Below are 25,532 nucleotides of genomic sequence, written 5' to 3'. Positions count from 1 at the left end.
GGTACAACCCCCGAAAACGCATCCGAGAATTAACGCGGGACAACCGCGAAAACAACTTGCGCGGCGAGTGCCCCAACGCCCCTGTGCTGAACGCGTCGTGTGTGTGTGTGTGTGTACGTGCGCGCGTGGCATCAGGCCGGCGGCCGAGTGCGGCGGACCAGGCTGCGTCGCTCCGGGCCAGGAGGGGACGCCGCTGCGCGCGGGGCAGGGCGCCGACGGTCGCGCCACCACCGCCGGGGAGCCGTCGGCGGCGCCAGCGGCACCCGGCTCGCCGGAGCTGGGCACGCGCTCGCAGAGGCACCGCAACTTCCTGAGCCGCACGCACCTGCACCAGCCACCGGATCTGCCCGAGGGCTACGGTGAGAAGCGACTCGACGACTCGCTCCGACGGGAAAAATCGCACAGCTTGCGTCGGGAAGTGGCCAGGTGGCGCGGAGGTCAACTTCCTCCTCTGCCCGTTTCCTCTTGCGCTTGCCATCTCACATTGGATCTCTAAATCACTCGGCACTCCTCACTCGGGGGGCAGTTGTCCACGATGTGGACGGTTACTATATAAGGCAGCTCCACGGTCGCAGGAAGTAGGGGTGTGGGACGTATTCTACAGCGCGTGCCAACTGGCACCGATTTGTATCGGAATATACCAGCACTGCATAAGCATTTGCATTGGAATATAGCTTAAGTGAAATGCAAGTAATATGGATTTCGTATGAGAACCCCTTGCAATGTCTATAAATACCCGCATGCTTTGGAGTAAGAAATGCTAAAATGGAATGTTGCTACTCGTTTCCCATTGCCACTCACCGGCCTGCTTTTAAGCACCCATTATTAATCACTGCATCTGGTTTGAGCAGTGAGGTGCGACTCTCGTTCTGGTGAAATTGTTACAGATGGAGGGGCTATTGGTTATTCCCAAAGGTATTTTGTCAAATTGTCAGGGTCAAAATTATGGAATTTTATAAAGGCGACAATTTTGTGGGAATATCCTCAGGAAGACAAACATTTATTGATTTCCTTAACATCTCGTTTTGGAGATGCGGAGCATGACAAATGGACAGAAGGACACTTGCCAATTTTATTTATAGATTTGGATTCCTGGCAGCGATGTGACGATTAATCGGTTAAGCTCTGTTCACGTTGCATGAATCCGTTTGTGCGTGTAAGAATTGGGTCATTTCTGATTAGTGTTGAGAGTCTAGCTGTCTCACTTTACAGGGGGTGCGTTGCTACTTTCTCAATTGTAAAGCGCTGAACAAGGAGCCTCGTTTAACCAAGTTAAAATGTAACCCATGAAGCATGTGACCCCTTTCTGCATGCATGAGAATCGACCGGTTTCGGGCAGTCCCCTTCAACTCGGGCAGAAAGTTTGCGATGTTCCGAGATGTTGTTTTGGAAGTGGCCAGGTGGCTCAGGTCGGCGCTGGGTTCAATCCAGGTTCCAGCCACCCGCGATTAAGCGGAACTTCTCTCATCTCACGTGTATGATGGTCTCAATGATCGCGCACACAAAAAAACCCGTCACGGAATTTTTTTTTTACTTGATTTGGATAATTTTTTGCTCTGAGAATTTTAAAAAATGTTCTGTGTCCCAACACTTTTTGCAGGGTGTATGCATATGTGTGTGACAACTAGTTTGTGTTAAGAGACCTAATAAAGTGACTTCACAAGTAGTTCTGTGATATCATCTTCCAGGGACATTTTCTGACGCATGTTTGATGCACTGCCGCTAACTGCTTGGCTTCCGAATGATAATGTCTGTGTCATGACAACGCCGATAGCACATTTGTAATATAATTGGGGGGAAACGGAAGTAAAAAAAAACAGACTTCAAAAAAAATTCTCGTTTCACGTGAGTGGTTGAGTCATATAGGTTTGTTTAATTTTCTTCACTTTTTTTCTTGTAAGATACACTAAAGTAATATACCTCGACGGTTTTATTTTGGCCGTTGCTGGGAGAGCATTGACCCTTTTGTCCCCTCTTATCACCGTTTCCCATGCCTTGTGTCTCTCCACCACGAGCAGAACAACGAACGACCCAGCAGGGACAAATTTACTTCCTCCACACACAGACCGGGGTCAGCACGTGGCACGACCCTCGCGTTCCCAGGTAACCGGGCTGCGTTCGCTCGTCTAGACCTAGACAGGGGAGCGCCGACAGAGGAGGCAAAGGGGGTGGCTTGGGTGACACAGTGTGAGCGGGGTAGATCCGCCGTGAACTCGTAGCGGCGTAACGGGCGTGGGGGCAGGGGGTGCCTTGCTCCCCGCCCCCCCCCGTGGCCAAAGCCCCCTTGACGAACCACCATGAGGTACGTTTTCAACAACAGTGTCAAAGAACAACAACAATTATTTCAAACGCGGTTTACATTAATTTTTATTAAAGTGCTCTCATTTTTACGTTCCACGTTTTATTTTAATGTAATTAGAGCTATATCGTTTGGCTTCCGCGAATTGCGCATCGCATGTTTGTTTCCATAGTATAATCACGTAGACAAGAAGAATCTCTCTTTCTGGTTGGGGCGAATAAGGGGAGGGTGTTCGGCCAGAGGAGCTAGGTGCGATCGTGCAAGACAAATCAAATATTGGGGCCCCCACCTCACCGATTGCCACACCCCCTGAACTGATAATGTAGTTACTATACCACTGATAATGTAGCTACTACGCCACTGATAATGTAGTTACTACGCCACTGATAATGTATTTACTACACCACTGATAATGTAGTTACTACTCGACTGATAATGTAGACACTACGCCACTGATAATGTAGCTACTACGCCACTGATAATGTAGTTACTACACCACTGATAATGTATTTACTACACCACTGATAATGTAGTTACTACTCGACTGATAATGTAGACACTACGCCACTGATAATGTATTTACTACGCCACTGTTAATGTCGTTACTACTCCACTACGATGAACCCACTTGTACTGATCACCACCACCGTCGTCATCGTCGCGTCTCCCCTGTTGATACAGGGACCTGTCGCACGTGAACTGCGAGGACCTGGGCCCTCTGCCCGCCGGCTGGGAAACGCGCAGCACCGCCACGGGACGCGTCTATTTCGTCGACCACAACAACCGCACCACACAGTTCACCGACCCGCGCCTCTCCGCCAACCTGCACCACCTTCTCAAGTACGGCAAGCCCTCCGCCCCCACCCCCCACCATCCTTGTAAAATAAAAGACAGTGACGTGTTTTGTTATTTTAAACTGACCAGTCTTTTCTACGTTTGCCGCCCCCTCCCCATGCACGTTCACGCCAACGTCGCAGAAATCGACAGACGCAACAGGGCCCGTGCCCCCCGGGCCTCCCTCCGGGCCCGCCGCCACCCCCCGCGGACGAGGAGTGCCCCGTGCCCCGCTACAAGCGCGACCTCGTGCAGAAGCTCAAGTGCCTACGGCAAGAGCTGGCGCTGCAGCAGTCGCAGGCCGGGCACTGTCGGCTCGAGGTCTCCCGCACGGAGATCTTTGAGGTGAGACGAGAGGGGATGCTCGCCCTGCTGCTGCTGCTGTTGCTGCTGCTGCCTCTGTGGATGGCAATTCACTTCCTGTTGGTTTTCTCTGCTGCTGCTCCTGCTGCCCTCAATGTCTGCAGATCCCTCGCTAATGCCTGCCGGCACTGTTCTCCGGCTGCTAAGACCCGTTCCCCTGCTCAAGTGCAGGCTCAAAAGATTTTTCTCTGTTTGGTGTAAATGTCTGTTATCTGGCCTGTAAAGCAGTCTTCTCTTCGTCTTGTCCTGCATAAGTGAATAGGGAAGAAAAAAAAACTCTTAACTACGGGCCCGGATTTTTTAATCGTGACCATCGCAACCACGTGGATAAGCAAAAAACCACTTTTGCCACGGGACAATTTGAGCGAATACGTCGGTCCGGCTCGCCCCCCCCCCCCACCCCTCTGGCAGGAGTCGTACCGACAGGTGATGAAGATGAGGCCCCGCGACCTCAAGAAGCGGCTCATGGTGAAGTTCCGCGGCGAGGAGGGGCTGGACTACGGCGGCGTCGCCAGGTACGGAGCGCCTCTCCCACCCGGCGCGAACTTTCGGTCCGAATCGAGGATGAGGATTTCCGTTCGTTGGTCTGTGTAAATGACCGAAAGAGCCGGCGATGTGCCCAATCTCGTCACATCCCAGAAACTGAGCTAGGTTGAGCCCAGCTAGTGCGCTTGGATGGGGTGACCACCAAACACAAACAGGTTGTCATAGGGCTTTTGCAGGCTTGCAGGGTGAGCAGTGGAGGGCATTGCAGCAGAATTCCAGTATTGTACTGCTCTAGCCTCGCGTCAGTGCGAACCTCGTTAACCAACAACCCGCGCTGACTACTAGGGTGGTGAGTGTGGTCAAAATCCTCCCACGCCTGATCGACACGTGTGTGTGTGTGTCTTTGCGTACAATTGCTCAAAGGCTGCGGCATCTCAAATTTCCTTGGAAATGCAAAACACATCGGGGTAGAAATAGGGGAAGAGACAGAGGGGGGGGAGAAATAGAGGAGAAAAGATGAATATCAGAAAAGGGACGCTGCCAACGCAGGCGTACACAGCGACGTGCAAACGTACACACACACATGCACAAAAAAATACAGATCCCCTGTATAGCCTTCACAGGCTGTTAGGGCAAGTGCTGTTAGTGAGCACCTATGAAGGTCGGCACAGCTCATGAGGGGGTGGGTGGCCAGCACCACGTCCGGCCGTCTTTGTCTCCCCAGTGGTGATGTTTTTACACTGCACCAGGTACTCATATGAGCCTGAGTCGACCTAGGGGAGGCCCAGGACCGATTCAGATAATCGTCACCGTTGTTGGCCGTGAGCGGGAATCAAACTCAAAAAAATACAGATCCCCTGTATAGCCTTCACAGGCTGTTAGGGCAAGTGCTGTTAGTGAGCACCTATGAAGGTCGGCACAGCTCATGAGGGGGTGGGTGGCCAGCACCACGTCCGGCCGTCTTTGTCTCCCCAGTGGTGATGTTTTTACACTGCACCAGGTACTCATATGAGCCTGAGTCGACCTAGGGGAGGCCCAGGACCGATTCAGATAATCGTCACCGTTGTTGGCCGTGAGCGGGAATCAAACTCTGATCGCGGGTTTCGTAGGGCCACGCACTAACCGCTACACCACCGCGCCCCATACGTACACACGCACGCGAATACACACGGATGTGCGCACACGCCAATTTCGAGGTATCAGCACCAGCAGTCCCGGGGGAATCAAAAACAATGAATGAAAATGTATTCTTAAGCTCACGATGTACACATCGAATCCTTAGTGAATGGAATCTTATGAATATTTATGTAAATTGCACGCAAATGTTACCTTAAGGCGAGATGATACAAACGAATCGGGGCAAGTTGAGACGGTACAAGAGAGAGGAAAAAAAATGTACGTCTTTAAATTTACGGTTCGGGGAAAACACTGGCATCAGTCGTGTGACTTTTCAAGGTGGAGCAAGGTTCAAGATATTATTTGGGCAAGCAGATTATTGTGCTGCAAATTGAAATGCAGAGGTCAAAGTCTGAACAGCAAACATGAGAGAAAACGGGTTCTGCAACAGATTGAAATCAGCTTTAAATACTTGAATAATCGTCGCTGGTGACAGTAAATGGGTTCTTATGCAGCAGATTAAAATGGCAGAATGAATCATCGCACGTGAACGCGTAGCAGGTTCAAAAGTAGATGTGTGCATTTAAACGACAAACAGCCCAGACGGTTCCGTGAAATAATAACTGTGAAGGGACACAGATTTATCATTCGTCACAACCAAAATCCGTGAACCGCACCGACGGTGGTTCATCTCACAATAATGAGGCGGTCTGTCTACTTCGCACAGTGTTCTGACACCGTGCGCCCCGCAGAAACAAACCCTTCCCCGTTCTCTGCCACTCCGTGCGCCGGTGTGCGCGCCAGTCGTTGCATCGGAACGCGTCGTGACAACAGCCTTGCGTCACGTGCCGCACGTTGTGTTCGCTTTGGCTCGGCGTACATCGCCGCAATCGCGTCGCACGCTTGCCCAGCGTTGGTCATTTGCCCCCCTCTCCTGCTCGTCATTAACGACCAATGCGGGCGTTTTAACCCTTGGCTGGATGACGCGCGTCCTCCATCCTTCATTACGCCGTGTCGGGTTGAGTGGTGGCGCGGTGCCAACTGCGCTTGGCTATGAACGTGCAGCCCACCCCAGTTAGATTCCCGAGCACAGTCGTCATCGGTGGAGAGCGATTTCTAAACTGCTGTTGGGCCTACCTTGACCTCGCTCTGTCCAGTGTCGTCGGCTGGTTCTTCGCTTGCGAAGGTCAGGGAGGAATGTGAGGTCCATGGATTTGGCGGCAGATGCGCTGGTGGTGAATTATGGTCAAACATCCTCCCCCATGGCGAGGCCTTTATACAGCCTTGGTATGAGAGAAAACTGTACGTTTCTAACATAAATAAAGATTAAACTATAAAACAAACGTTTTATTTTACCAGGTAAGGCCCGCAGAGTTTTATTATCGCTCTTTCAGAAGCGACCTGGCCACAAATGATAGCTCAACGAAGTGACTTATCACGTGCAAAGTTATAGCAGCCATATACTGTCAATAATTATGCTTCGCCCCCTGCCCCTCCACCCTTGCCCCCCCCCCCCCATATCCCTGCAGGGAGTGGCTGTACCTGCTGTCCCACGAGATGCTCAACCCGTACTACGGGCTCTTCCAGTACTCGCGCGACGACATCTACACACTGCAGATAAACCCCGACTCGGCCATCAACCCCGTGAGTTGTCGCGCTCCGTCCGACCCGTCGCTTGCCCACTGTCCACCGCCGGCCTAGTTTGCGTGGGGTCGGCGCACTGGCCGTAGCGCTGCTTTCGCTCGCGGAATTAGTGACGATGAAGTTGGTCGAAGGTAGATGTAGTCGAAGGTGACCAAGTGTTTAATTGCAGCCGGAACGCTCTTCTGCTAATTACTATGGCACTCCACATCCATCTCGCCTTACCTTACAGGTGGCAACCCTTTCCACATGTAGCCATACATCCTAACATATGAGCTTTTTTTGCCCCCTCCCCATCCTGCACCCCCCCCCCCCCCCCCCCACGATTTTGAACCAGGAGCACCTTTCCTACTTCCACTTTGTGGGACGGATCATGGGCATGGCGGTGTTCCACGGCCACTACATCGACGGTGGATTCACGCTGCCCTTCTACAAGCAGCTGCTGGGCAAGCCTATCACGCTGGCCGACATGGAGACGGTGGACCCTGAGCTCCACAAGTCACTCGTCTGGATCCTGTGAGTGGTGCCCGGCGCGCACAACGCTCCTCCCTCTCTCTCTGTCTCTCTCCGCTGATGTCTCTCGCATCGCCGCCTTTTCGTTGTCATCTTTGTCTTCATCGTGATCACCACGGTCCGTTGGAAGATCGCCAGTAGGTGTCCACTGCACATTGTGTCATTAGTTTCCACTTTCCTTTTGTCTTGTGCCAAGTAGTGGCACATCTTTCTTGCACCAATCTCTTTTGTCGTCAAGCCATTCTCTTCTTTGGTTCTTTCGGTAAAGTCACGTAGAATGAGAATATTATTGTGTTGTTTTATTTTATCAATTTATTATTTTATTCTCATTCTACGTGACTTTACCGAAAGAACCAAAGAAGATGAATCATTGCAGTCACGAAAGCTTTAAATCGAAAGCCATTCTCTGTTAGGTCTTCCTCGCTTTCCGGTTACTTCCATTTTTCACAAACAACAACAATAACACACTTTTAATTTTCCTGTTGTCCATCCTACATTGTTTTCAGTGCATGATTAATAAAAAAAATAATCCCCAAAATCCAAATTTTATTTCGATTGTGCGATTGACAATCATGTTATGAGTGGAAGAATGCATTTGTAACTTGCAGGGCGGCACAACCCCCATCGTGTTAGGCAGCGACCCGTGGCAGCGAATATCACAAAAACCACGGTGACCTCTTATCCACACTCGGTGGCGACTATCCGAACCAGTCCCTGGGCCTCGGCTATTGTTCGCTGAGCCTTACATGAGTACATTGTGCAGTGTGTGCACATCAGCACTGGGGAGACAAAGGCGGCTGGGGTGTGGTTCCTAGCCACACCTCCTCCCCCCTCCGCCCCGTATGTGTGTCCTAACAGGCGCTTGCGAACAGCGCGAGTCTGCGAGTCTCTATAATATGGGGGGGATTATTTTTCCCTTGCGTGCGCCGACAGGGAGAACGACATCACGGGCGTGCTGGAGAACACGTTCTGTGTGGAGCACGAGGCGTTCGGCCAGCTGGTGCAGCACGAGCTCAAGCCCAACGGCAAGAATCTGCCCGTGATTGAGGCCAACAAGCGGGAGTATGTCAGGTGGGTGTCTTGCCGCCAGACAGATTTTTACCGCCCATTCCGGGGCGCCAAGGTAGCCCGGAGATGTTATCACCCTCGCCTGGTATACAGGAGGTCGTGGACTTCGATCCCGACCTTGATGCCTGCTGCTGTATATTTGGAGTTTGCGTATTCTCTCTCTCTCTCCCTTGGTTGTGTGGATTTTTCTTCCGGGTCCTCCGATTTTCCCCTCCACATTTAGAAACGTGCATTCGGAACAATGGTTCTTAACGTTTACTGCAGCCGGCACGCCAGGTGAAGAAACCACTGGTTCAGAGTGTTTGACTGCCACGGTGGTGAGATGTGTTAACTACCTCGCCTGGCATCCAGTAGGTCGTGGGTTCGATCCCGACCCTCACGCCTGCTGTATATTTGGAATTTGCGGTGTTCTCTCTCTCCCCTGTGGTTGTGTGGATTTTTCTCCCGGGTCCTCTGGTTTTTTCCTCCACATTTAGAAACGTACGTTTGGCTGCTTTAATTTGCCACATAAACCACTTTGCTGAGCTATCATTTGTGATAGCCAGGTCGCTTCTGAAAGTGTTAATAGCTCAAGTGGACCTTGCCTGGTAAAATAATATTTTGATTTAAAGCTTTCGTGACTGCAGTAATTCATATTCTTAGTTTTTTCGGTAAAGTCACGTTGAAGAGAAACAACAAAATAATAAAATATATATAAAACAATAAAAAATTCTCACGACGTTTCGACCATAACTCAAACGGTCGTCTTCAGGTGTATTGGTTCGCATAAATATATATATTTTATTATTTTGTTGTTTCTCTTCAACGTGACTTTACCGAAAAAACTAAGAATATAAAAATAATAGTTTAGTAGTTTCATTTAGTCTGCCAAAATGTACAACCTTCCCCCCCCCACATCCCCCATCCTCTCATTTCATTTGCTCAGAAGAGCTAGGATTTCGAGAGTGCCAGTGCCCTGCAAGGCGAGAGGAAAGATGTTGGGCCAGGGTTCATGTTTTCAATTAAAAAGTAATTTCTTCAGAACTGCTTTTTGTGTTTAGTTTGTTGTCCTTTGACCCTCCCCCCCCCTCCACCACCTCCGATTAACACGGTTGGCTACGTACGGTGCGAAAGAAGTTCAACATACATACGAGTGTTTGTTAATGACCGTTTTCAACTGTTGTGTATCGAATGTGTTTCACCACCAGCACTGAGTTTAAATCGCCGTGAATGCTTTGGCCGTTTTGTTGAGAAAGGAAATCTGGCCTATGGATGAAGAGTCGCAACTTCCACGAATGCAGAGAAGTTCCCCCGAGTGAAAGATTAAAATAGATGCCTCCCGTAGTCAACGCACGGACAGGAGTCGTACGTGTCATTCATACTTTAGGGGTCGTTCAGTGATGTTAACATTCTTCATGAACATACCGTACATAGCTGTTGGGGGGGGAGGGGTGGGGCGCTGACTAAAGTCTCTATGCGTCTCCTTTGTTTAAACCGGTTGGGAGCTCATTGAGAACAAAGGCCTTGTTTCATTATGGGAGACCTGGGTAACAGGCATCAACGAATCGAGCTCTCGAGGATGGAATAATTTTTGTCCTGGCTGCAAAGTTGCTTCTAATTTTAACTCGCTCAGACACTTCTGTCCCTGCAAGAACATCTTGGGAGTGACCTGAGATGGTGGGCGTCAATGTATGTCCCCCGCCAAACGACCCGAGTTCGATTCCCGCTCACGGCCACCACCGGTGACGATTGTCTGAACCGGTCCTGGGCTTCACCTAGGTCGACTCGGCCTCAAATGAGTGCCTGGCGCGGATCGCCACTGGGGAGACAAAGGCGGACGGGCGTGGTGTTGGCCACCCCCCCACCCCCTTTCGTGTGCCGTGCCGGCCCTTTATAGGTGCTACTCGCTAACAGCAGCTGTCAAGGCTACACGAGGGACCTTTGTTTTTGTTTCGTCCCGCCAAAGGTATTGAAAGTCCCCTTGGGCCCTCGGTAAGCAAGAGGTCCCCTCACCTCTGATCTACAGAGTGCAGTTTTGTTTTCGAACGGTGAATAAAGGCGTGCCCGCGATGATCCGTCTTGCACCACGCAGGCTGTACGTGAGCTGGCGATTCCTGCGAGGGATTGAGGCCCAGTTCCTGGCCCTGCAGAAGGGGTTCAACGAGCTCATTCCTCAGCCGCTGCTCAAATCCTTCGACGAGAAAGAGCTGGAGGTAAGTGCGTTCTCATTCTGTACGACGTTAAATTGACCCGCGACATCGATATTGACAAATGCGTGGAAATCTGCAAGATCTTAGTTTATACGTAGCGCTCGTACCAAAACTAATATAACATTTGTGCATAGATGCTTTTATATTTTAAAAAAATGCTTTGGAAAGAGGTTTTTATTGTGGCCAAATCTATGTAAAGCCAATATGCTTGTAAACATGATTAATTAAACCGATTCCATATATATTTTGTTGACAAACCGCAGGCTAGATTACACGGCCATGAGATGGTGACAGCTTGAGGAGGCCGTCATCCAGCAGTTGATTAATCATGGCTGATGAGGCTTACGGTTACCAAAGAAATTATTTTTTTACACATCAGAGGGCCTTTGTAAGTCTGCATCACAAGCCAGTGAACCAAAAACAGCCCCCCAAAGGGTTATATGGCTCGGTGGGCCTTACCTGCTAAAATAAAATAAAAAGTTTTAGCTCGTAATGATGACGCTGGTGAAAATTCTCTCCCTAAACGCCCCGCGTCACCCTCGCGCTGCAGCTGATCATCGGCGGACTTGGCAAGATCGACGTGAGTGACTGGAAGTCTAACACACGGCTCAAGCACTGCACGCCCGAGAGCAGCGTGGTGCGGTGGTTCTGGCGCGCCGTGGAGTCCTTTGACGAGGAGAGGAGGGCGCGCCTCCTGCAGTTCGTCACCGGCTCGTCGCGCGTGCCCCTGCAGGGGTTCAAGGCTCTGCAAGGTCGGTGGCGATGCCAAGTGTGTTTGACTTTTAACGCTTTCTGACCTCATGAGGGTGTGAAAGTGTTTTTACGTATTAGTTCTGTTCCCTTAGTTCTGTCCGTCCGTCCGTAATGGTGTGGACCACCATGACTGTGCGAACCAAAAGTTGCTATCGGCGAGTCGTTTTGTTGAAAACCGAACACGGTTTATCAAAAGGTTCCCCCAAATGCTGGTGACATAAGCCAGATAACATTTTGCCTTGCGAGTTTGCCTCTGACCTGTCCTGCTAATGAAATACTCACGAAATAATTTTATGATTCATGCGTGTGCATCATTTTTTTTACTTGGTTGCTTTTAACCATGCCTTGTTGGCAAATGTTATGCATGCCCCCCACCGTGTAACCAGCGCGATTGGCGCTGCCGTGCGCGAGACCGTGACGTCTGCATGAATGTCGGCACCTGACGTGTTTTTCCGCCCGTGCGCGATATCGTTCTACGCGCTGTTGAACCTCCGGACAAAATCGGGGCGCCCTTAATAGACCGGCTTGCCAGCTTGCTTTTTTTTTTGGGGGTGACTTGCAGCGCTTGGCGTATACGGCCGGCTCAGATCAGTGGTCTCGAGTTTCTCACACTTGATCCCCTCTGTGGTCTCATCTGCGAAGGCACGAATTAATATTGGACCAAACGGTTAATTATTTAATACGTGTTTTCAATTTGGGGGGGGCACTTGACCAGAGGAAACGCATAGATGAGCATTTCCATGCTGCGTTACTCGGTGGTGTAGTCCACAATGGAAGACTCAAATTACAAGCTACGCACAAGCACGAGGCCAGAAGCGGTGCACGGGGTGTGCCCGATACACCCAAATGTGTGAAGCCGACACTTTTTATATATTTTTTCCCCCCCTTTCGAGTTCCAGTTGCGACATTCGAGTTTGCGGAATGTTTTAAAATTGACGTTTCACCGCGATTCGATCCTCCCTGTTGGGCAGCAGCAAATGAATATTGGCGAAATGAAGATTTGGTTTCGGCCGGAGGGCAAAAAGATCTGTGCTGTGCTAGAATTCCGATCCCTCCGATACGTGCTTGCTTCATCTCCATCCTGCATCTTCAGTGCGTCCATTTACAGTTTCCCCCGTTGGTGTTTTCTATCCCGACTGCTCCCCTGCAAATGCTGCCGTTTAATTGTTTCTGCACGGTTCCGCCCGCAGGCGCAGCAGGGCCCAGGCTGTTCACGATCCACCTGATTGACGCCAAGACGGACAACCTTCCCAAAGCTCACACCTGGTGAGGGGGGAGCGGCTGTTAGCAAACCGAGATGCACACACACACACACACGTGACGAATGCAGACATTTCTGTGGGGTTCTCCTGTTTTGACACCCTGTTGCGTAAATATTCCCAAGAGCAGTTTTTTTTAGCGCAACGTTTTTCCCCCCCCCCCCCTGCCCTGGAGCTTTTGTCATTTGTTCTAACTTTGCCACGTGTCCCGTTTCCTCCTCCTCCTCCTCCTCCACACGCGCAGCTTCAACCGAATCGACATCCCGCCGTACGAGACGTACGAGAAGCTCTACGAGAAGCTCCTGACGGCCGTGGAGGAGACGTGCGGATTCGCTGTCGAGTGACAAGACGCCCATCGGCCGACTGCGCACGCACGTAACTCGCGCACACGCACGTACCTGCTCTGTACGCACTCAAGCCGCACCCACGTGGGGCGACGGTGACCAGGCCAGCCAGGTCGCTCCCCACGCTCCCGAGCCCGTTAAGGAAGGGGGACCCGTGTTGGGGAAACGCGACTGTGTGAAACGCCACCACCGGGGACTTTGTGATGTGGGTCAAGTGGGCTCCCCCCCCCCCCCCCGAGGTCTATCCCTAGGGCTGCCCGTCCGCCCAATTTGCACCTGTTAGTGGAGTTAAACTGCATTCTACACGCCGCCTGCATTGCAGCAAACGATAACGTACCGTCCTCGGACCACAAAAACGGAATGCGTAACACTCCCATTATACTGCACAGTGTTCAGTTGCAAAAAAAGTAATTTTTAAGGAATTTAACTTTTAAGTTTAATTGTCGTTTACGGTCGACGTTCATGGTTCTGGTTTCGTATAAACGCTTCGTCAGAGACCATTACCTTTTTTTTCCTTGCTTGTGAAAACAGCTGCTTTGTGGCATTTCCAAAGGACAGCCATGCACAGATAATACTTTTTCTCTTTGTCTTCTGTTACTAACGTATGGAAGATGGTGTATTGTTACTAAAAAAAAAAAGAGAACTTCCTTCGTGTCAGTGTTAGTGGCAGAACATGTTGCAACTTATGAGGCTTAATAACTCGTGCTTAAGCCAAAGGTTTGTTATGTTCTGGACAGGGTATTTGTACAGCGAGAGAAGACCCCCCCCCCCCACTTTGTTGAACGCGTCGGTCGGGTAAAGCATCTATTGCGTCCTGCTAATATTAGCGCCCCCCTTTGAGCGCACAGCGGCCCTGCAGACCACCCAGTTTGCAGTGTGCGCGTTTCCATGACCGATCCTCTTATAGACGCGTGCATTTTCAGTTACGCGCAAAACAGTCAAGAATCGTGAATGCAAACGCTTATTTACTTGTACAGTTTTAATTTGTTTTACTTTACCCCTGGAGCTCTTTGAAGCGTTTTCTTTGTTATTATTTCCCCCCCCCCCCCCCATTTGAACCTCTGGACGAAGCTTGAAAGATTTGGCCTCGGCCGTCAATATTGTAATATTAAGACAGCTTCAGATGTTTGAAAGTGAGAGTGGCCACCTTTTTGGACAGGTGCTGTTGGTTTTGTTTTGTTTTGGATGATGTAACGACTCTGTAGCAGTGTTCCTTTCACTTCAGCTTGCCTTGTGTTTTTGCCCGTAGTCAAATCAGGCGAGCCCTTTGCTAGAGAACGGTTATATTTACAATCATGCACATATTCTATAGTTACACGTAACCCATATGAAACTAATTTAAGAATTAATAAACAAGTGCTTTTTTTTCCTTCCCTGACTTTTTATAACAATATTTATGATAGAGTAATCTGTTGCGCTGACTTTTACGGTGGCCTGATCATAGCATTTTCTATATTTGTAACAAGCAAGAGCATTCAACTATAGTACAGTAATATGATTTGTAAAGCTTGAATTGTATTAGTTTTGACTCGAATGTTTTTCCATAACTTTTTTTAAAGTTTCAAAAATAAATATATTTATACTGTATACCACTTATTGACTCTGGTGCCTTTACTTTTAAATCAGCTGGAGTGTTATTGATTTTTCCCTCTGCGTACAGGATGTTATTGCTTGGTATTTAGACAATAGACTGACAAGCCTGGTCAATGATAGGGGGGAGGGTCCTTTAAGTCAGAATGAAAGCCCAGCCTGATGTAGTCCTTTATACAAGATTGATCGAGCAGTATGTCGGTATGAATACACGAATACTGACATCAGTTCTAATATGCTTAATGACAAAATACATATTTTTGTTTTTGAAATGAACGTGTTCATTCGTGGAACAAAGATTTATTATAAATCACAGGAAAACTTTTCACCATTTAATAATATTCTTAAGTACAATAATGCCGTTTTGAATGGCACAGAAATATAACTTTTGACGTAATGCAAGCAAGCATTAGTTCAATCAAATTCATCCTAAACAGTACAGCAGCAGTGTTATTGGTTAAAAAAAAACACATTTTGATTTCTTTACTTCACATTAAAACCACAGCAACAAAAATGCACACCTGGGGAAAAAACATTTCACCGCATCGCAAATTAAAAGCAAAATGTTTCCTACAGGTGAAAATTGTTAAACTATATTTGTGCATAGAGCTACCGCCAAGAGGAGGAGGGAGCCGGTGGTGTTAACAGCATCACTCATGCTTAAAATAACACGGTCAGGCCAACAGCAGTAAAAACAAATCAAGTCTGTGACTGGTTGGGACTAAATGCCTGTGTCAGCACTGCCTGCACCAAACGCTCCCGTGTTTAAATCATGGTTCTAGCCACTGCCATTAAACCAGACTTGTGTAGATATATATGATGGTTTCACACTTGTTACGAATGACCACAGTAAACCCAGCCATATAAATAGAGATCTTATTTTTCTCACTTCATTTTGTATTGTTCCAGCTCTGAGGACAAAACATTCCGTTGCTTTGTTTCGAAATGAACAATCTATACATGAAACTAAGAATGCATCAGTGGGGGTGATGGTTGGGGCACTTTTAAGGGACATTTCTTCTTTAAGCGACTCACATTTAATTATTTCCAACATCTTCCAGAGCCATCCCCCTCCACCCTGGCAATAAGATGTAAGGCTGTTCCACAGAGTTCAAAATGACTTAGCCCATAGTCGGTACGCATTAATTCGGTACTACTTAAGGGGACAACATTTAGTGGTATTAATCCTCTATATCGTCACGAAGGGATAATTGCATAGGAACTATTAAAAAGGTTATCAGTCATCAGCTTGTATGGGCCACCACTGGCTCGTCACAACTTGCTTTCATTAACCATATAAAGGCATTGGTACCACTAAAGTTCGGCCATCGCAGGTGGCAACCGGTAAGTTGAACATTTTGGTGTGGGCACATGACTTGTCATTATTCCAGCCACTAATTCAACCAAAACGGGGCATAAAATCGACACCCAGCTTGTGGGCTATTTCCAAAATCACTTTCGCCGCCGGCGACAATTAAGGCGACGACGCGGCATGCTCCTGCGCATAAGTGAAGGTGGCCACCTGCAGCTGGCGCCGCACGCGGTCTGCCTCCACCTCGCGGAAGTGCGCCACGGCGTCGTCGCGCGCCAACAGCTCCTGCAGCTCCTGGATGTCACGCTCCATCTTGCCGCGCAACTCCCGCCGCAACTTGTGCACCGCCTGCCAAGGCCACCGCCGCCGGTTACAACAGGGAAGGTTTAAAGCCCCCCAGCCTGCCCCCCCCCCCCCCCCCCCCCCGGAGTGCACCAAGTTTGGTGGGGGGTGGGCTTTAAACCACCCCACAGGGCAGCACCTGTCAGTCCCTCGCTGACCTCTTGACCCTCTGACCCACACCATCTCCCTCTCCTCTCTACTTCCTCTCCCTGTCGCCTCCCTTCTTTGGGGAAGGAGCGGGGTACTTTCTAAGATTGTTCTCGTCATCTACGGCACGACTATGTCCCACTGCTCTTTATTTGATCGGTCCCTTTCGCTGTCCTGTTTCAAATCCAAACTTCAAACATTCTTTGTGCACTCCTTTTGTCTGATCTCTCCAGCGAATTGTTTACACTGGGTATTACAGGACGTGGGGGACAAGTTCACGTGTCACTGATGTACGTGCGACTGATGCACGCTCTCTCGGTTTCCAACTGTTTAGTGTAAGCGATCGTCATTACCGCGTTTGCACTTCTGTCAATGCGAGCCTGGGGCGCTCTTTTAATTGCCTCTCTATGAAACCCACGTCAGTGTCACAACAGAAGTAACGTGCTCACACTTTCCTGACAACTCGGCGTTATTTGTGACCTTAAGCAGAACACGGATCCCGAGTTTTATATCCAAGCCTTTCCAGAGGTGAAACAAAGACATTAAATACCAAGGATGGCTGAGCACAGCACATCCGTGTCTTGTTTTGGCCGCTTATTGTGTCGCATTCCGTTGTGGAATCTCCACAACCCTGTCGACCTTCAGTTTCTTGAGTATTATTTTTATTATTGTTAAATGTACACACGACTGCCACTTTTTTCTTGACGGACGCCACTGAAGTTTGCAAGGGCATCCACAAAGCTTAACAATTGCCACGGTTGAGCACCGCATCCTTATAATTTGGCTCGAACATTAATATCAACTATTTACCTGGTAAAGCCGAATTGGATCTTAAGCCAATATTTTTTTTTTTAATGCTTGGCCAGAGATAGCCCACTTGCTCACTCGCTGTCCGGTTCGCTCCACTGGGTGCGCGTCACCGATTAGCAACGTTCCACTCTCCTCACTCGTGCGAGAGCTGGCTCGCAGCCCTGCACTACTGTAGTGCACTCACCTTGCCCTGTGCCTTCTCCCGCACCTGCATGTCCCGACGCTCCTGGCTGACAGTGTCGGCGAGCATCGCAAACTGGGGGGGGGGGGGGGGGCGGAGAGGACGGAGACTTACGAGTCGGTGTACGTGAGTCGGGCTTCACTTTCGCACCGTAGGTGGCCACACGAATCGGAGGGTGCGGGGGAAGAACAACAAACTTAAACAAGGGCCCGCGAGCGGTCATCACCGTTTGCCATCTGGACGGCGCTAACCCCAATGGTCTGCATTCACGTTTATACTCATTATGAAGTGTGCGTGTGTTTAAATGTGAAAGCAGATGTGCAAAACTTTTATTATTTAACATTAGCTGCCTTGACGTTTTTGTTGCCGAGATGACAGATATCTGACACTTGCGTCAATGGATACAATTGGATTATTACAGATTGTTTTTACATTTATTAATTTAACACATCGCAATGGCGAGCAGCAGAGGAACTTAAACACCAGGCACCCGAGCCTTGCTCACAGGCCATCTAAAAATCCCTTGGGTCCTACGCCCAGTGGCGGCACTTATTTTTCCTCCGAGCTACAAATATGCACAGCTGAAGCCAATCCGTAAATCACCCGATCGTTATCACAAACTTTCAAAATTTTTTTTACAAGTTCCAGAGTCCAGTGCTGACAATAAATGTTGTTCACATAAAGTGATCGTACTGAGGTGGTACATTTGAATGTAAGTGTACAACCCTTTTGGCAATCCACTGCTGGAAGAGGGCTGCCTCACACTGTGCGGGTCTAAAAGGGCTTTTATTTGACTACACTTCACCACGTCGGTCACCTGTGAAGGCTGGTACTGCACACGAGAGGGTGGGTGGCCAGCACCACACCCGGCCGCCTTTGTCTCCCCAGTGGCGATGCTTACACATCGCCACCGGGGTACTTATTTGAGGCCGAGTCGACGTAGGCGAGGCCCAGGACCGGTTTAGAAAATCGTCACTGGTGGTGGCCGTGAGCGGCAATTGAATCCGGGTCGCCAGGGTCATGGCACAGTGCGCTAACCACTGCGCCACCGCTGCCCTCAGCCCAGGGGCCCACCACCAACATCCCGCTGCGTGGCTCCGGCCAGCCCGCTCGCGCAAACGCTCGGCAAACGACTCCGCAGGCCGTCCACCGGCGAGAGCAGGCTACCTCGCCTGACCTCCGCATCAGGAACGCGACGCGGCACTCACGAATGACGTGTCGTCGCTCTACGTGGCGCGATGTAGAAGACGCGGTCCGACGCTCACAAAAAAAAAAAGATCGCGGAACCCTGCATATCCCCCCCCCCCCCTTGCTTCAAAGAAGCAGAATTTTTCACATCAGAATCCGGATGAACTATACGAAGCCCTTGTTCACAGATGCCCCCCGTTAGCTTTCACAGATGTCCAAAGGGGTTATTGACGCGACGTCACACGCGGTGCAGTGGGGGGGGGGGGGGGGGGGGCACACCGTCCCCCTCACCTGGTCCTTGTAGTAGTTCTCCACCGACTGCAGCTCGTCGCGCTGCCGCTGCCGCTGCTCGTCGTGCTTGTCGCGCGCGTAGCTGCGCAGCTCGCTCAGCCGCTCCTTCTGGATCTCCAGACCCTCCTCAAACAGCTGGCGGAACACCTGGTGGTGGAGAGAGCCCGGGGGGGGGGTGGCGGGATGAATTGGGCACCACTGTGGCAAGATGTTAAATACCTTGCCTGGTATGCAGGAGGTCGTGGGTTCGATCCTGACCCTGACGCCTGCTGTATATTTGGAGTTTGCGGTGTCTCTCTCTCACCGTGGCCGCGTGGACTTTTCCTGGGGTCCTCCGGTCTTTCCCTCCACATTTAGAATTGGTGTGCGTTGAGAGTATTAGCTGCTATACATTTCCACGTGATAAGTCACTTCGTTGAGTTATCATTTGTAGCAAAGTCGCTTCTGAATAAGAGCTATACAGCTCAATGGGGCCTTACCTGGTCAAATAAAAATAGATTAGTTTTAGTTCATAATTGGAAGGAGGTGGAGGGGGGGGACGGCCGCTCGATTCCATCATTGGCATTCATCGCAGGTCGGGTACGGCGACGAACTGAATTCGCCATCACGAACATCGGGATGGCGCGTGTAGCAATCAATGACGTTTTGATTTGTATACATCACAACCGCAAGTTAAAGGCATCACACGTTAATCGTTAAGAGGTGTCCTGAGGCACGAATAGAATTTTTGGTCAAGCATCCCAACGTAGGGACCTTCGTGAAAGTGTCTCGAGAACTGGTCAAGTCTTTGAGACACGGCCAAACGGACGGACAAACGGACGGTCTGACAACTGTTGGCCAAACGTCCCCAATACCGCAGGACCACAGAGCTTGGGCAATTGTTGGCGCCAGTCGTGAACACCTTCCCAGCTAGTCTGTGGTTTCCCCACGCCTCCAAATCATTCTCTCTCTCACCTTCTCTCTCTGAAAGCGATCGGAAACTGCGCGCGTTACAATTCCAAAAGGTAATTACGATGGACGGACGGACGGACGAACTTACCCGCTCCTCGCGAGTTCGCTCTCTCAGCATCCTGGCTCGCTGCTGCAGGTGGTAGCGGCTGTAGTAGTGGCGCGCTCGTGCCACCTGCTCGCGCTGCTCCCTGCGCCGGCTCTCCGACGCTTTCTGTTGCCTCACGCGCTCCCGCACCTCGCGCTGAAATCGCGGGGGCGGGCGGGGGACGTGGAGCGAGGAAAGGACAACGAATAGCCACTCGAACCGCGAGGACGCGGCCCCGAGACAGTTTACACCGGCTGTTCCCAAATTTTGAGTGTGCGGGGAACCCCCTTTTTCAACCTCAAAATATTTCTCAGACCACCGCCGTATGCTGCGAGCTCACGGGCCGCATGCGGCTCTTGATGGACAGGCTCCGTGACGTAACGTACGCAGTATACTTTCACGTGCATTGCGGCCGTTTGAAATAGAGTTTTGTGCCGAATTCGAAAAAAAAAATGGCTCTTGTTATTTCGGTTGCCGACCTCTGTACCAAGCTGCTTGAAATTGTACATTTCCTTGGCGAGGATTAAATTGTTTTTCTTCTTTTCTGCGGACAACCTGGAGCAGCCCCGCAAAGCAGCAGGGGTCGAGGGACCACGCATTGGGAACCGCTACTCTACTCTGTTCCACTGAGTGGTAGGGTCTTGAAGACCCGGACTCGCAATGTTGTACATAATGTTTCACAGTTGTTTGAACAAAGGCAGTAAAAAACGACCAAAATTTCAACCGGGTCAGCAACAAAGAGCACTATCAAAGATGTAGTAGATAAAAGTTAACAAGGTCCTTGAATCGAGTACGGTTATGAGAGCTTGGGAAAAAGAGACGCTGGGAGGGAAATTGAAATTCGAGCAGTGCGAGGGAAGAAGCAGGAAGAGAAATGCTGTGATCGGCAGTGTAATGACGGTTAGTCATGGGTGGAGGAATGAGTGAAGTTCACGGGAGACCGTAACCATGGTTGTAGCGATTAAAGAGTTATAAGGAGGCGATTGACCGGGAAAGGTCCACTGACCTATATAGCTTTTTATCAGAAGCGACCTAGCTACACAAATGATAGCTCAACAAAGGCACCTATGATGTGAAAATTGATAGCAGCCAAATACTTTAAACGCATGTTTCTAAATGTGGAGGGAAAAACCGGAGGGCCCAAAGAAAATCCACGCAACCACAGAAAGAACATGCAAACTCCACATATACAGGCGCCAGGGTCGGGTTGGAATCCACGATCTGTATACCAGGCGAGGTAGTTAACATCTCACCACCCTGGTTGGATCAAATCACCCTGACTGGCTCTACGTTGAATCCCATACATTTTCTCACAAAAGATGACTTATTGATCCCTCGATGCAATAAGATGTTCCATGTCTTGTACAAGGTCACACGAGAGCTTGTAATGCCTTCTAAAAACAGCATGCCAGACACAGGGCTGCATTCTTGGGTTATAAAAATCATTGTGCTCTTTGAGAGACGTCCAAACGGTTGTTTTGTCTCTCACTGTGACGGCGATAGCAGAACGGGAATAAAAAATAGGAACACTTTTTCTCCTTCGATTCGTTGTGCACAACCCGTACCTCCAATGAGCACGGTTGGCTACGTACGGTGCGCGCAAGCAGTTCAACGTACACACATACAGTCGCCTCCTTATAACTCTTCTATCACTACAACCATGGTTGCTCTTCCCGTTCAACATACACACAATGATGGGTACGTTTAACTCCTTACGCACACGTACGTAGCCAACCGTGCTCATCGAAGGTGCGTGCCGTGCACAATGATTCAAACTTAATAATCCCTCACAATGTACGTACTTGTGTGCATGGCTGACCGAGTTAAGGGTCATTCTGACTAAACGCTTGCCCCCTGGACGAGGATTAAGACTGAAGACGGCAATTATGTTGACGTCAAGTCCGTCTGCGGGACGCACCAGCCGCTGGTTGTGCTCCTGCTCCTTCTTGATGATCGCCACCAGCAGGTCGTGTTTCCTCTGCGCCTCTTCCAGCTGTTGGCGACAAAATACAAAGCCAGGTAAGATTATTATAATACATTTTTTATAGAGCAGTGGGCGCTTACCCTGGGGTGCACGCATCCCCTTGGGGTGCGAGATGCCCTTTTCTGGAGGTGCAATACATGGCCAGATTTTTTTTATAAGGTAAATCATCCAAACAGAAATTAAGCACGGGCACTTAAGTACGACTTTGTTTTATCAAACCATGTATTTATTAACATACTTTTTTTACGATTGGGAAACAAAGGGGTGCAAGGCTCTAGTAAAGGTTAATAACCACTGTCATTCATGCCAACTGTATGCCACAATGCTGTACATTAATTATATATAAGGGCCAAATCCTATATGTAGCTACTACCCATCAAATGAAAAGCCTTCGGAAAATAAAAATGAATTACCAAATAAAGAAATGCCACCAAAACAAAAGGTGCAAACAACAAAAACGCTATCACAGAGAAATTAGCCTATTAAGTCACATCCGTACGCAAGGATTACCTAACGCTTCCCAAAATGTATTTATCCTCGCAATTATTTATTTAGTACGGAAGCAGATGGGTGGCTGTGCCGAGTAAAACATGTTTCCACATTGGCAAATGGTTCTTTTAGCGCTGGTCCGTCTCTCCCGAGTTTTGGGAAACCCTTTGATCAATTTGGCTGGTTTTCAACAGGGTGATTCCCACAGAAACTCAAACTCGTACCAAAGATGCGTTCCAATTGGGTTGTCTTTACAAAAATTAGAAGTGTCCTCCCATACACCACCATAGCAATGGATGTACAAGCACTTACGTCCGTGACATATTGCGCGCGATATAAATTGCATTATAAGTTTAAATTCAACTGATCTATTTTATTTTACCAGGCAAGGTCCACCGAGCTATATAGCTTTTTCAGAAGCGACCTGGCCACATATGAAAACTCAACGAAGTGGAAATTGCCTTGCAGCCAAATACTTTAAACCACGTTTATATACGTGGAGGGAAAAACCGGAGGACCCGGAGAAAAATCCACGCGACCACGGGGAGAGAAACATGAAAACTCCCAAATATACAGCAGGCGTTAGGGTCGGGATCGAACCCCACGACCTCCTGCATACCAGGCGAGGTAGTTAACACCTCGCCAACGTGGCACCCATTAACCAACCGGACAAGCAATGAAACAAACTCGCGGCCTTTGACCTCGCTCTGCAACTTGGCGTGGCTCCGGTCTGGGCGGGCGGCGATCCGCGTCAGGCGATCCATCTGCTGGCACTGCTGGTGCCACATGCGGTTGAGCGTGTGTGGGGAGATGTGCAGGTGCGGGAACTCAGCCAGCAGCACAGGCAGCAGGTCGTTCTCCTTGACGCGCACTGCGACAATAGAAATTGCGAGTGCATTGTGGATTTATAACATCATTTAAATGTGACCGGAGAGAGTGGGCACATGTATTTTATAGAGACTAAACGAGAAAGTTTTTTTTTATTTAATCAGAAAGGCCCACCGAGCTATTTTGCTCTTTTTTCAGGCCACAAACGAAAGCTCAATAAAGTGGCTTCTCGTGCGGAAATGTAACGCAGTCAAATACTCTAAACGCGTGTAAATGTGGAGGGAAAAATCGGAGGACCTAGAGAAAAATCCACACGACCACGGGGAGAGAGACATGCAAACTCCAAATATACAGCAGGCGTCAGGGTCGGGATCTAAGCCACGACTTCCAGTATATCAGGTGACGCATTAACATCTCGCCACCGTGGCGCACCTGAGCAGTCCGCGTATTAATTTGGATGTGACCTCCCTCCCTACCCCCCTCACACGCAGATGTGCATGTCTTTGATTTTACCACCACGCATGTGCCACTTGGCCATCTGCTAGCCCTGCAATCCAGGCAGGAATCCAGCCAGGAACCCTTTTTTTTTATAATATAGTACGATATGATAGGCAGACTTGATTCGGGGCAGAGTGATAACAACACGATGCTAAAGTCTTCTTACATTTTCTCATTGCATGTATTATAATGGTATAACTATTAGGTACGTAACGATCTGGAATTCAATAAATTATTAGGCTCATATTGCATGCATTGAATTTTGTGTTAGGATTTATGTTCAATTCGTATATATCTTGTTGGTAATTAATTCACGAGATTCCTGCAGCCAAGAGGAACTCCACTCACCACACTGTAGTAAAAAAAAAGCCACTAATCAGATCTTGACCTTCGATAACCACCATCTTTTGAATCGTCAATGCCGGCAAAATCATATTTGATGTGTTTTATTATTACCGTAATCCAGCCGAGTGACAACATGGGAACTTTTGTTAAATAAAATTGGGTTGCAAGTTAACAAACTGAATGGGGCTCATCTCAGCCGATGAACATCAACACCATTGCCAGCCCTCCCCACTGATAATATTCTGGGTCAACGTGGGAAGTTAACAGTTTGCTTCTCCAATGTAAAACTGCCATAAGCGCTGTTGTTTGTGGATTGCACCTCGGCCGGGTAAATTAAGATTATTTTGCTGCTTATAAATAATGTCCACGTGATAAGCCACTTTTTATTGTGCTATCATTTGTGACAGCCAGGCTGCCTTCTAAAAATTGAGTTAATACCTCAGTGGGCTTTACCTCGTAAGATAATAATAGTTCCGTTTTATTGGTATACTTTTTTTCAGCGATTTATTTACCTTTCCTATACTTTGCACTCCTATCGTGTTTATGCATCGTTTGCTGTGTAACATTCTGACCCGCTTCTGCGGGACTCCGGTGAAAAAGAGCTTTGTAGCTCATCGGATTCCTCCAGTATGAATAAAGATTCCGATTCGGATTCTAAACAGCCCCAGGCTGGCCCGCGTGACCCGACGGCGTCCCAACTCACGGGGCGAGGGTCTCCTCGGCCGCAACAGTCCCCCTTGCGCCGGCGACAGCGACACGGAGCGGAGCCGGCTTTTGCCCTGCCTCCACGGCGACGACGCCGCCGGGCTGGCCGCCCCCCCCGCCCCCCCGCGGTGCGGGGGACGTGCCGTCTTGACGGGTGTGCCGGTGCCCGAACCCGAGCCCGAGCCGTAGCCCGTGGCCGAACGAGAGCCGTAGCCGGAGCCGGGCGGTTGCCGGCGGTGCTTGCGCGATGGCGTCGTCGGGGCCGATCCCGGCGCTCGCCGGGGGGCGTAGACGCGCCGGGCCTGTGGGGTGAGCGGCACTCGCGCTCGCACGTTCTCCTTGTACTCGTCCTCCTGTGCCGGCACGGTGGGGGGCATAGATGGGGCAGACGGTGAAAGGGGAACGTGGGTCCTTACTTATGTTGGTGACTTGGGTGGCACCGGGCCAGTTAATCATAACCTGGGGAAAAGCCCTGGGGCATGGATTAAGTAGGGAACTGAAATATGCTTGGCCAGTTAACCGTCGTCTCAGACACATCCCTGGACAATGAGTGACTGGCAAAGAATGTGGACCAGGGTATAACAGAGGAGAGCGAGACAGGAGAAGGGAGTTCTGAATTGCGGAGAGCTAAAACGTGGTGCGTTACCTGCCGCATGACCGGGAACGTTACCTGTGGACCATCAAATGAAGAATTTTTTGCTGAACATGGCAAAGTGGTATTCACCACTCACCCATGATCATATCATCACCAAGAATGCGATCTTGTTAGATCTCAGAAGCTAGGTCTGGGTGTACGTGTGTATGTATGTTGAACTTCCTTCGCACTGTACGTAGACAACCATGCTAATTGTAGGTGCGAGCCTGAAGTGCACGAGCCTGAACACTGCTTGGGCAGGCGACTGCCACGCACGGCACGTTGTT

At 49.6% G+C, this 25,532-nt stretch overlaps 2 protein-coding genes across 5 annotated transcripts in view; one reads left to right on the top strand and one right to left on the bottom strand.

Moving 5' to 3' along the window:
• The window catches only part of SMURF2 (SMAD specific E3 ubiquitin protein ligase 2), a 32,074-nt gene extending 17,617 nt beyond the window's left edge, over positions 1–14,457 (top strand). For both annotated transcript variants that reach the window (XM_076072424.1, XM_076072423.1), the window contains 12 exons: positions 136–359; positions 2,019–2,103; positions 2,981–3,139; positions 3,277–3,478; positions 3,908–4,011; positions 6,628–6,742; positions 7,077–7,255; positions 8,186–8,323; positions 10,392–10,512; positions 11,060–11,261; positions 12,453–12,528; positions 12,766–14,457. In XM_076072424.1, coding sequence (XP_075928539.1) covers positions 136–359; positions 2,019–2,103; positions 2,981–3,139; positions 3,277–3,478; positions 3,908–4,011; positions 6,628–6,742; positions 7,077–7,255; positions 8,186–8,323; positions 10,392–10,512; positions 11,060–11,261; positions 12,453–12,528; positions 12,766–12,865 — 1,705 coding nt within the window. In that variant the 3' untranslated portion in view covers positions 12,866–14,457. The remainder of the gene's footprint in view (positions 1–135; positions 360–2,018; positions 2,104–2,980; positions 3,140–3,276; positions 3,479–3,907; positions 4,012–6,627; positions 6,743–7,076; positions 7,256–8,185; positions 8,324–10,391; positions 10,513–11,059; positions 11,262–12,452; positions 12,529–12,765) is intronic.
• The window catches only part of CEP95 (centrosomal protein 95), a 29,575-nt gene continuing 17,947 nt past the window's right edge, over positions 13,905–25,532 (bottom strand). For all 3 annotated transcript variants that reach the window (XM_032967189.2, XM_032967190.2, XM_032967191.2), the window contains exons 16-22: positions 24,610–24,964; positions 22,937–23,106; positions 21,681–21,755; positions 19,766–19,918; positions 18,727–18,873; positions 17,251–17,322; positions 13,905–16,115 (exon numbers count right to left, since the gene is read on the bottom strand). In XM_032967189.2, the coding sequence (XP_032823080.1) occupies positions 15,930–16,115; positions 17,251–17,322; positions 18,727–18,873; positions 19,766–19,918; positions 21,681–21,755; positions 22,937–23,106; positions 24,610–24,964 (1,158 nt within the window). In that variant the 3' untranslated portion in view covers positions 13,905–15,929. The remainder of the gene's footprint in view (positions 16,116–17,250; positions 17,323–18,726; positions 18,874–19,765; positions 19,919–21,680; positions 21,756–22,936; positions 23,107–24,609; positions 24,965–25,532) is intronic.

This window comes from Petromyzon marinus, chromosome 37, assembly GCF_048934315.1.
Source record: "Petromyzon marinus isolate PM22_M1 ecotype Great Lakes invasive population chromosome 37, UKy_Petmar_22M1.pri1.0, whole genome shotgun sequence".
Lineage (NCBI taxonomy): Eukaryota > Metazoa > Chordata > Hyperoartia > Petromyzontiformes > Petromyzontidae > Petromyzon > Petromyzon marinus.
Note: the sequence above shows the minus strand (reverse complement) of the source record. Positions and strands in the feature narration are given on the sequence as shown.